General features: G+C 28.6%; 2 protein-coding genes across 2 annotated transcripts in view; both read right to left on the bottom strand.

The window, feature by feature from the left end:
* Positions 1–12793, bottom strand: part of LOC128922828 (uncharacterized) — a 334204-nt gene that overhangs the window by 209199 nt on the left and 112212 nt on the right. The window lies entirely within an intron of this gene.
* Positions 1–12793, bottom strand: part of LOC105210264 (E3 ubiquitin-protein ligase goliath) — a 107541-nt gene that overhangs the window by 8684 nt on the left and 86064 nt on the right. Inside the window, exons 4-6 of the mRNA XM_011181085.3 lie at positions 10250–11202; positions 8811–8943; positions 250–367 (exon numbers count right to left, since the gene is read on the bottom strand). Coding sequence (XP_011179387.2) covers positions 250–367; positions 8811–8943; positions 10250–10802 — 804 coding nt within the window. The 5' untranslated portion in view covers positions 10803–11202. The remainder of the gene's footprint in view (positions 1–249; positions 368–8810; positions 8944–10249; positions 11203–12793) is intronic.

Genomic DNA, 12793 nt, shown 5'->3' with positions numbered 1-12793 from the left:
CACATAATGTTCTAATCTCCATACCCTATTCGATTGACTTCCTTGTCGCCTTTAAAATAGTCAATAATTTTGACACTTGGGTCCTCTAAAATTCCCCTTATATTTTTTAACATTATGAGGTCCATTTTGTGTCAAAAGAGAGCCCGCTTAGTTCGAACTTAATACTTTCTAACTAGTTTAATAACCATTATACTTTATTCTTTGTTGTTGTTTTTTTAATAATTTTTATTATCAACTCTGTGTCCTTACCGATTGCTGATCCTTCGTCTGCAGATATCTAAAGCGTTGTATGTAGTAGAACAGCAACCACACCAGTGATATCACCATCAGTACGATGAAGGAAACGGACACAAACAGCACTGATGTTCTACGAATATGTAAGAAAAGAAAGTGTAATAAGATAATCGAACGGTTTATCGAAAAGCTTGAATATTATATAATATTATAGAAAAGTTTTATAATATTAAAGAATAAATAGTTACAGATAGTTAAGAGAGAGAGATAAAGAGGAAAAAATAGAGAAGTAACATATTTACAGTTATTTAAAATAAAAAGTGAAGAAAGAAATCGAAGTGTTTATCGATATTTTAAAATAATAATCGGGCCACAACAAATATTTATATTTTTAAACAGATAATTTATGTTTTATATATTCATAAGTTATATTTATATTTATATATAATTTTTTTTTAATATAAATAACATTCAAAGCTTAAAACTGTGTTTATATGTATAAAATAAAGGCTTATATTTTATATTTTATGATAAAAAATATTTTTGAGAATTGTAATACTGAGTTTAAGGGTTTTAATATTTTATTAATTCAATTTTTATAATATTTTTAATAATTTTTATTGCTTAAATTGTAAGAAATAAATTAATTAATGTTTAGTTAAGTTAACTCAGCAACTTTTTTCAAATACTTTCCTTCAAAAAATTAATTTAAAAAAATTTAAAAGTTCGGACCTAATTCTCACATAATCCAAATTTTTCAAAATTTTTTTATTTATAATTTTTTAATATTTTTTATTTATTTTTAATTTAAAAAAAGTTCGAAAATTTTTTATAAATATTTTTTTTTTATTTATTTCTAATTTTTACTTAATATTTTTACATTTTTTGTTAATTTTTAATTAAAAAAAATGCGAAAATTCTTAATAAATGTTTTTTATTGTTTTTAATTTTTATTATTTAAATTTAAAACTTTTTTTTAATTTTATTATTTTTTTTTTTAATTTAAAATTTTTTTATATTATTTTTTTTTTATTTTATTATTTTTTTTTTAATTTTAAAATTTTTTTTTTTATTTTTTTTGCTTTTTATTTTATTTACTTTTAACAATACTCAAAATTCATACTCGTTATTTATTATAATTTATTTTATAATATTTTTTATTATTTTGCAATCATTAAGTTGCTCAAAACAATGCATGAACTCGGATATGTTGTAGAACTGTATAAACGCATCGCACTACTACATAACTAATACGTTGTTTTTTATTATTTATTATATTTTTTTTTGTATTTGACGAGTATGTATGTACTTGTATGTAAATTTGTAAAACTTTTTGCAACTCAACAAACGTGAACAATACTACGCACTTACTTTTTTATGATCTACAACATATCCGAATTTCATCCAAAATGTAGTCGGCTACCCTGTACGATTTTCTTGTAGTATCTAAAAATAGCGTAAGGAAAATGCAAATATGTATATATATACATATAATTAGATGTTTTTGTAATTTAATTTATAGGCGAAAGGTGTTGAATTAGATATTTAGAGATAGACATTTTTTTGTTTTTTATTTAAAGTGAATTATCGGTTTATCAATTACGCGGTTCAAGGAAATAAGAAGTTCCAAAAATATAATTTTTTTAAGCGGAATTATGCTGTAAATATAAAGAATCCAAGGTAATTTTTGTTTTATTTTTATATTTTTTCTACAGTGAAATTAACACAATGACAATGCTGCTAGGTCATTTCGACCTGATGCTACTTTTTGAAGTACATATTCTAAATAGCTAAGAAAGAGTTAGAAAGGTATATTTTTTGGATCTTTTATGAGTGATTAGACTTTTGTGAAATACTTTTTCTTAAATAAACCGAAAAAAAATCCACTTCGTAATTGTTTTCAAGGGTTAAGACTGCACTCAAGTTTAATTGAAAATCAATAATTTTTGACATTTTTTTCTTTTATAACTCTTTTTTTTTAATAAAAAATACGTTTTCTTACATATTACAGATTTAATATATAAATTGGTAGTGCTTTGTTCAAAAATGGTATTTTCTAAATATTATTATAGAACAAAAAAGACAAGGGTTAATTGATGACTAAAATTTTCTGTTGCGATTTATTAAAATATCTTATCAAAATGTATAGTATAATTGAAATTTTTTCAGCTAGAGTAGAAAATAAGCACTTGAAATCTAAATTTTCTCCATATAGAACACCAAAAATCAAGTTTTTTGTGCATATGCAGCACCAACATGGCATATATATATTTTGAAGTACTCAGCGACATATTTTAAAATATTTTAAATATTTTTGCTATACTTTTTAGTCCATCACAAAGCTTTTTTGCATATTTTTGATGGAACTTGCTCTAACAAAGGCCTTCTAGACCTCTCCAATGAGCAACTGAAGGGTTAAATTGTTCCAATTTTTTTTCATTGAATTTTTTATGATGCTGCTAAACTCATTATATGTTTAAAATTAAAAATATATATATTTAGGATTCAAACCCATAAACCACCACCTGGCAATCACCCACTTGAATCACTCTCCTTCATTGATTAACTCAACTAATATCATTATCATTATTGTCATGAATTATAAATGTAATTAAATTTTAATATATGCACACATGTGTCTACATGTCTCAACTACAACAAAATAACGTCAACAACAACAACAACAACACATTACACACCAGCGCGCATATTTATTATATAGCATTGTGTCACTAAGCAGCTTTAATGCACATTTATCTAAGCAAACAACTTGTAATTGTCTTGTCAACTTGTACATGGAAATGTGCAAAAGCGAAATGGAGACAACAAGCAAAATGCTAAGTACTATATGTGGGTAAATAGGCAATTCGCTGTCGTGATTCAACTACAAATTTGGTTGTTTAGTTCAAGAAACTTCCATTTTTAGCGCAATAGCTCAAAAATTTAGCTCAAAAAAAGAAAAATAAATTATCATCATAGATTTAGACATGCGAAATTTATGCCGCAGACTTTGTTATTGTCTTTCTTATCATTATTTATTTTTTTCTTTTTTGTATGCCACACACATGCGTACATTTGTATGTGGTCAGCGGGGGGTGTGATGGAGCTGCTGCTAATATTTATTCATTCAAAGTAACCTTCCAACGCCATGAGGCAGCAAATATTTATGACGCACGTGCAAGGTATTTCAAAATGAGTGACGGGGGAAAAAATAAAAAAATACAGATATAAAATAAACAATCAAAATAAAAAATATTAAAATAAAAAATATTAAAAATAATTAATATATAAAAAATAAACAAAAAATAAAAAAATAAATAAAATAAAAAAAATTAAAAATATAAATAAAATTAAAAAAAAAATAATATTTAAATAAAAAAAAAATAATTACATAAAAAATATTAATGTATAAAAAAATAAACTAAAAATTAAAAAAAATAATAATATTAAAATAAAAAAGTATTATTAAATAAAAAATATTAGATATTAAATAATAAATATATTTATGTATAAAAAATTAAACTAAAAATTAAAAAAAAATAAATAAATAAAATAAAATAAAATATTATATAAAAAATTAACAAAAAAAAATAATATATAAAAAAATTAACTAAAAAAATTAAAGAAATAAAAAAGGATATATAAAAAAATTTAATATATATAAAAAAAAAATAAAAAATACAAAAAGTATATAAAAAATGAAAAAAAAAAATAAATAAATTACAAAAAAATATTCAAATAAAATATACTAAAAGTAGGCAAGCCCAGTCAACAGCAGCGAGAAAACAAAATAATGAACAACAAAAACCACATTCCAGTAAGAATTTTTTTGCACATTCTTCCACTGGTATGCATACAAATGCGTTCGCCACGCCACTCTAATACAAGTAAGACCATATAAGCCCAATTGCAAGCATGTATGCACGTGTATGTGTGTTTGTGTGCGCGACAGGTGTGCCAAACGCTAAGCTTAATGTCCATAAAAACTTTAGCCGGCGCAATTTAGATTTAGACATGTTTTTTTCGCGCACAGTCACTCGAACACAGTTGGTGTGCCACTTACATACATACAAACATATGTATTTATGTATGTGTTTGAGTGTGTGCTATTGTCGCCTGTAATATTCCACATCCTCGCAAGTCTTGTTAATACAAAACGTCGCCAATATTAAGTCTAAAATTTAATCTTTATTATGGTGCAGTAAAAATTCAATTTGTTTATGTTGTATGTATACAAGTGGCGACATTGCGCTTATCACTACAACTACAATAACAACAAAACAATAACAATAATAACAATAAGTTAGCGGCGCAACAAATTCGCACGTAGTACACACTGTAGGAAACAGCAGATAGCACGCAGGAAAATAAAAATAATAAAATAAATAAAAATTTAAATATGGCAGCACACTTCAGAGCGGGGAATACCAGCGATTTGATGAAGTTAACGGCTTTTTTAGTGGTAGCATCAGAGCAACACTGGTGGAGAGTGTAGACTGCACAATAAATCTTTCAAACCTTCATATAATTTCAATTCAGATTTTTTACGATCATGTTAAGTTGGGAATTTTGGTCTATAGAGTTTATTGAAAATTTTTTTAATGGGTGTGAAATAATTTAAGGTTATATTTTAGCGAAATTTCTTCATGTCCACTAAATTTTCTGTAATCAGTAAATGCTAAATTATAAAAAATAAAATTTCATAAACTCGAGTTTAAGGTTTAAACTCAATACCGTAAACTCGAGTTTCAAAGCTAGTGTTCTCACAAAAAATTAAAGACTGAACTATAAAAAAGACAATTTCATAAACTCGAGTTCAAGGTTTAAACTCAATACCTTAACAATACACTAAACTTGAGTTTATAAAGTTGGTGTACTCAATAACAAATTGAAGAATAAACTACCGGAAAAAGGATTTCATAAAATCCATCAAAGTGAAAACTAAACTGTTAAAAAATTGAATTTACTAAACTCGAGTTTAAGGTTTAAACACAATACATTAAACTTGAGTTTATAAAGTTGGTGTACTCAATAACAAATTGAAGAATAAATCAATAACAATTTCATAAAATCGAGTTTAATGTTTAAACTCATTACATTAAACTCGAGTTTATAAAGTTCAGTGTTCTCAATCACAAAAGGAAGTTAAAGGCGCTTTTCTTTTTTTTATTGTAAACTGGTAAACTCAGAGTTTATTTTCGAGTTTGTGACGAAATATGAACAAATTGCTATTTTGGAATACTAAAAATTTATTAAATTGCGTTTTACAATCAATTACAACACAACTACTAGTTTTTTATGGCAAAAGGATTAATTAATCTTATAATTTTATAATTGATTAAGAACTATTGATTAACCCAAATTTGGCCAGCTGCTAATACGACCAACTTTCGAGTATTTAAAATGACTTGCATTATTGAATTTATGCCCATATAACATAATAATAATTTATTAACCTTCAATTTATAAACAACGAAATTGGTGTTTATGCTTGCAAAAATACATTTTTGAACCGGTTAAATATTCTCTAATGACTCGTTTAATGCCATCATAAATTGTTAAGGAGTGGTTTATTTTTGGATCAAAATAACTTGTTGTAAATATTATTTTTTTATATCTGATAATGATTAGACGGAATTTTTAAATGCAAAGTCCATATTTCAGTGGTCTAAATGATAATCAATTGAGATAAGAAACAAACAATAATCGAGTACTAAAACGATCTAATTCGTTTTAGAAAATATTTCGGACAAAATTTAAAGCTTCCGTTCAGCATTATAAGATTAGTAAGCCTTTTAATGAGGCTGTGAAACCTTAGATATTATAAACCGCAAACTCGTATTGTTTTTAGTTCAAAAATTTAAATATAAATATACACAATTTGAGAAGAAAACAATATAATATTAACATAACTCCGTAACCAGTACGTATCACATATGACCCTAAAAGTAGACAATATTTGGGGTTTCAAAAGACATTAATATTCATAAACATTGCCTACATTTAGGATTGGTTTATACCATTTTAGTCAAGTTGCATACCTATTACATGCTCAGTTTACTTTATTCTCAATTTTTTTGAAAATGGTCAAGTGGGAGAAAGTGAAAGCAGACAGTAGATTAAAGAAAATGATAATAATTGCCCCCAACTGATTGACCTCTTATAACAAAACAAAAGTAATTCTCGAAATATGCACATAAATTCTAATACACTCTAAGCTACAAATAAAGCTATTGACCGCTTGGTTAGTCAACCCAGCTCAGTTAACAGTTAATAAGCGCAAAAGCCTTGCTCTACCTATCCATTACCAAATCTCTTAAGGCGCTAAGTAGAATTCGACAGCAATTCGATGCTGATTTTAGTCACCCACACACAGTCAGAAAGTTCACTGGCCCCGCTGAGAATTGCATATTTATTTTTATAAAGCAAATCTGATCTGAAAATATATATACATATTTGCGTATTTGTTTTTATTTTTGTCATATACGAGTACTCATGTTTTTCAACACATTCTCTCATTCATTATACATATGTATATATATAACAGTAAATATATATATGCAAGTTTATATGACCGCCATGTGTGCCAATGCACCGCCAGCTGCAAGCTCATTACTCGCTGTTTGTGTTTATTATTGGAATGCGCGCCGCCCCAGGCGACAATTACTTAGCCTGCTTATCAGTCAAGAGCGAGTATAAACCTAAGCGCTTAGTCTCGTATGTGAGTGTGAGCGTGTGTGCGTCACGTGCTGCCTGGCGAGCGTCTATTTGTTTAATTTTTGACTTCATTCACTAAAATTACAGTACCGTTTAAACAGTGCTTTGCATAAGTATGGGTTCATTTAATCCCTACACAGTAGTAGACAGTCTGCAAGGCGATTAAGTGTGGCGCTCAAGTGCATTGGCATTTCGCAAATTTTTGGCAAATTTTCGTCAGTCTAATAAGTGTATGTATAAATTATGCGAGTGCATGTCTTCTAGTCAATATGTATATGAAAGTGTGTGTATGCTAATGACAAATATTGTTTATGAGTTCACTAACTTTCTTGGCGGCATTTCTAAATTATTTTCCGTGAACTGCGGTAAAGTGCGCTGAACTCAAATATTTGAATATATAAACAAATTATTTTGTATCAAAATAATAATATTTATTATTATGTTGTGTTATCAATGGGATATTAGTACTTGGAGTTTTCAAGTAGAACAATTTAAATCTTCCCACGACAGCTTCTACTTTTCTTCTCATACAAATCGAGGTTTATACTTCATGTGAACCACTTTTCGTACTCTTTCTTGAGCTGAGTTAGTATTTTAATCAATGCAAATATTTATTCAGATTCAGTTTTATTTTTACAAAAACCTGTTGATCTGTGAATATTTTTAATTCAAAAACTGTTATCAAGTAACTGGTTTTTAAACTGATAAAAGATTTCTCAGTATTCACATATAATATAAAACATACAAGGTGTGTTCAAAAACTGATGGAAATTTTCGTTTTTTGAAAAAAAAATTTAAATTTTTTAAATTAAAAATCAAGTATAATCTTGGCGGTTGCTAAAGATAAAGCAAATAGCCAAAATAATAAAAGTTAAAATGAAATATTTTTATAAGTAAAAATTTAAAAATTCCCGTTATTTTTTGAACACACCTTTTTTTGTCCAAAAATTTCTAAAATCACTTTTCTAAAACCAACCTCTCTCCTTGCAGATAATATAAAGAAATTAAAATCACTTATCCCTTAAAACATTATTTAACCTCTTCAGTATTTAGAGTATCAAGGATTTCTGAGAACTCTTTTTAATTTAGTATTAAGGCAAACCTTAAGCTTAAAATTAAATTAAATTTTCTGAAGGCAAGTGAGCCTCCAAACTTAGGAATATATTCGAATTATAACAATACAACAGGGACTTCCCAACTGTATGAATACATTGAGCCCTAAGTAAAGTTTAATAATAACTAAACAGACATTTCCAAGCTAAGGCAAGACTTCACGGTATTTTATTGAAAAAGAAAAACGATATGGGGAATTAATGAGACTCAAAAGACATACACTTCATGAAATAAAGAGAGAAAAGGGAGTTCCACTCGAGCTCAACTAAGTAGTAAGAGACCCAGATCAATTCCTTTCCTTATCCCTCAACAAACTTCATAGATCTAACTTCGTCAAAATACAGAGTTAAAGATCTAACTGATAATCTAATTAATCTAACTTAACTTTAGAACTGTATTAGACACTTCAAGAGTGACGAATAAAACAAAACATCACTCGAATGAGAGTTCTGACATAACATCCGCCGAAATCTTTCCACCAAACCACAATTATCAACAAAATGTGTATTGCACACGCAACAACTTTAATGAATGGCGATAGTATTTTATACCGTTATTGACTTGAATTTGCACCCGAGTGGAAAAGTACATTTGTCATTCCATTACTCATAGTTCGCCATACAAATATGAGTGTACATAATCCACCATTACTGCTACTTTCGGTAGCCATTTTGCGCGACATTATCAACAAGTGCAATAAATACTTAAGAAACAAAAAAATGGCATCATAAAATATACACACGTACTTGTTTAGCGTGTTTAATGGTCGGCTACCGTAACGGCCCTGTATGATGGCGGCGTCCATTTGAAATCCTTGATCAACGATTCGCGCTATTTCCATACCAATATCAAGATAAGTTATCACAGCTGTTATATCGCCTAAAATGCATGCAAAAGAATGGCATTAATTGCATATCCATTATTGTTTATATAGGTGTATATGTATGTGTGAGTATGGATCTGAAAGTTTATTGGTTTATTGAGATTAATTAGTGTTTTAATTCGCTTTTGTTTGTTTTTAATGACAAAATTTTTTTAACAATTGACCTTGAAAAATTCATAAAAATTTCTTAAATACTCAAATAATCATTATTTGTAATTAATTATTTATTATGATTACAATTAAAATATTTGTTTTGTAATGGTAATCAATAATTTTCAGCAATTGTATTTATTATTTTTTTAAACTCTAATTTTACAAAAAAGTATTTTAATTCTTTAAAATAAAATAATAATTAATTACTGCTATAAAGTAATCACTACTTTTTTGATTACTTGAAACAAATTTTAAATTCGAATTATAAAATTTAAAAAATTGCTGAAATCCACGCATAATCACTCTTTCTAATAAATCACTAATAACAAATTTAATTTCAATATTTGTGTTGTAATGCTAAAGTAATCGAAATTCTTTTTTATTTGTGTATTATTTTTTAAATAACTGTATTATTACTATTGCAAAATAATATTTTAATTCCATAAAATAGAGTAATGATTACTTTATTAATTACTACCATTAAGTAATCATTACATTTTAATTACATTTATTTCTAGACAGCTTAAAGTAAGCCTTCACTTATTATTATTATTGTATGTTTTCAATTTCTGAAATTGGAATTTTTTAAAAAATGATTATCACTTCGCCAATGATTACTTGAATGAAATTATTAGCAACCAATTTCATAATAGCTACATTAGATAATTAAAATAAATTAGTTATAACACATAACTGTTAATTACTTTGAGTTAGAACCGTAGTTATTTTGAGTTAGAAATGTTTCAGTAAAATAATTGCAAATAATTACTTTCTCACTAGATGGCACTTAAAAGTGGTAATTAAATAATTGTCCATATAACAGCAATCACAAACTCATAACAACTTTGCCTTTTATAAATATGATATCACAAGATATTGAAGTAGATATAATCAATTATTTTCATTTTGATTACATATGCCAATATTAATCAATTTCATTTCGAATTGTCTTGTAATTAAATGCATGTCAGCATTACTTGCTTAATTATTGAGTATTTAGTCATTTATTTATTGAGTCAGTGCACAAAATTGCTCAATATTGCAAGTATTACATGATGAGTGTTTTGATTATATCACCGTGAATTGTAATCATTTGTAATGGTACTTTAATCTATGCCTGTCATCAACCAAACTACTTTGCATACTTACGTAGTTGATCTCTAATCTGCATTTTCTCCAAATTATTAACTGGTTTATCATTGTAAATGATCACACCGCTCGCACCACGATCATACACATGTTTCACCTTCTCCTCAAATGTGCACAAGCCACGCTTCACCAATGCAATCCAGGCGACACCTTTCGGTGGTAAACTCTCACCATTAGTGCCGGCGATCTTGGACGAACAAGCCGTATCGTCCGTTACATTGCCGATCATGCTAATATGTATTAGTTTACCCTCTCTATTACCCACTTTACCCTCACCATAGCGTGCCTTCTCCTCACTATAGCCCAATTTGCACTTTTCACCATTCTCATTCCAATAGGTGAAATTCAAATAGGCATAATTGTAGACATCTATGATGATACGCTCCTCATTGGCGAGCATTTGTGTGCCGTTCGCCGTGCGGAAGTAACGATCGAGATCCTGATTCGCTATAGACATGGCCGCCACGAAGGTGGTGGTTGTTGTTGTCGAGGTCAAACGCAGACCGCCGAGCAGGAAGAGGCATGCTAAGAGCAGCAACTCCTTAGAACACATTTTCAGTTGAGTTGCTATGATGGCGATGTTTTTTTTTTTGGGTTGGAGCGTTACGCAGCTCCTATTTACACGAAGTGATTATATATGTATGTATGTATGTATTTATGCTATATGCACCGTTCTCTTTTTGGAAACACTTCTTTGCGTTTTTTAGTAATTTTTTTTATTATTTCTTGTTGCTATTTTTTTGTAGTGCTACGCTTCCAGACGTTTCGTTACGCTTTTGCACGTCGCCACTTTTCGTTTGCACATTTGATTTTGATTTGAAATCACTTTTGTTATTTAAGCAGACACGCTTGTCGTCGCTACCGTAGTACAAGTATTTAACGTTTTCTGCTCGATTGCTGGGACGTGTACTTCGTCGTCGACACACCTCTCGTCATCGAATGCCGCAAGTGTACTGCAATGAAAAATTTAGATTCAATTTTAATTTGTGCCGTACACGTACAATATTTGTTGTTGTTGTTGTATCAATTTGTTTTTGTTTTTTAATTTCTCGTTTTATCATTAAATTCTGTTTACTGTTAAGTGTTAAGGCAATGTTTCGAACAGTTCGTGCGCAAAGCGCAAAACGCGCTGATAAGATTTGAAATTCGCTATATTCGGTTTTGGTATCTCAATTGATTCGTAAATGTTTTGATGTTGATTGAGCTTTGCAAATAATAAATGTGAGAGAGAGTGTCGTCATAAGATGAAAGAGAGAGAGAGGGGAGTGAAAGAGCGTAAGCGAAGGTGTTAAAATTGTTTAATGTAGTTAATTATAAATGTCTTTATAAATAAATGCGTAATTTTGTTGGAGAAAAAAGTAACAATAACAACAATAAGTATTCATAACAAGCAGTCAAGAGAGCATTGAGGCAATTGATCTCGTATATATTATCACTCTCTCACCCTATCACTTCGCTTATCAAATCTTCAAACATAACAAGTACTTCATTTATCCACTCAGTATTGGCTTCCAATTAAGTATTACGTTATTTGCGATTTGCATCGTTTTTGAGTGAGCTAATTTTACAGACAAACAAACATACCTTCTAACAATCATACTATATACCTTCTTAAGAACATATTTATACAGCTTGCGTAAACAGTTTTCCTTTCGTATTTATAATTCCTGAATGATATTGCAAATCTTGTGATAAAATCGACAAACTGCTGTCAAATAATTAAAACAAAAATTGAATAAAGTCGTGACGATATTAAACCGAACATTATTTTTAGTGACTTTGATACAGAGTTCTTAATTTAATTATTTTTAACGGACTGACTCAGCATTTAAAAGTATTAAAAGTTAATATTTTCTTATAGATCTGGGTGGTCCAAAGGTTAAAATATTCAATTAAAGGACTTTTTTTCTTAAACATGTGGTTGTCTAGACCGGCGTCTCGATAAAATATCCGACGAGAGGCTAAATGCAACCACTTTTTATAGCAATTGGGACCGTATGTCCGCGAAAAACGTTTTTTCTAAATATCGAAGTATATCCATTATAAAATTATGACAAACCAAACTGAGCATAAATGAAGTAACAGCTGTCAAAAAGACCAACTCCGAAAAAAGAATTGCCTCACTGAAAACCACAGGTACAAAAAAACACTTGTTATACAGGAAATCATCAAATTTTCCAATAGTTTAATCCCCAGCAATTTTCCGGTCAATATGATCATAATATCTAGATTAAGAAATCTTAAAGTTGTAATAAAATCTGTAGCCATCACTATTTCATAGCGAAATGTGTGACGTCATTATAGCGAGTCTCTACGATAGCTAGTGTCTTGACAATATTTGGATTTGAAAACATTTCCTTTTTCATTTTGTCTGTTTTGCCTTATACTCTTTGTCCTGAAATAATGTAGTGATCATATACTATATATCCCTTTCAGCATTTATATTTTTAATTACCTTTGAACCTTTCTTCCAAACTTGACAGTGAAAGGTTTTGTCAATAGTTCGAACCACCACCTCGTTTTAATGGCTCGACGAAGAGATTT

Source organism: Zeugodacus cucurbitae, chromosome 6, assembly GCF_028554725.1.
Source record: "Zeugodacus cucurbitae isolate PBARC_wt_2022May chromosome 6, idZeuCucr1.2, whole genome shotgun sequence".
Lineage (NCBI taxonomy): Eukaryota > Metazoa > Arthropoda > Insecta > Diptera > Tephritidae > Zeugodacus > Zeugodacus cucurbitae.
Note: the sequence above shows the minus strand (reverse complement) of the source record. Positions and strands in the feature narration are given on the sequence as shown.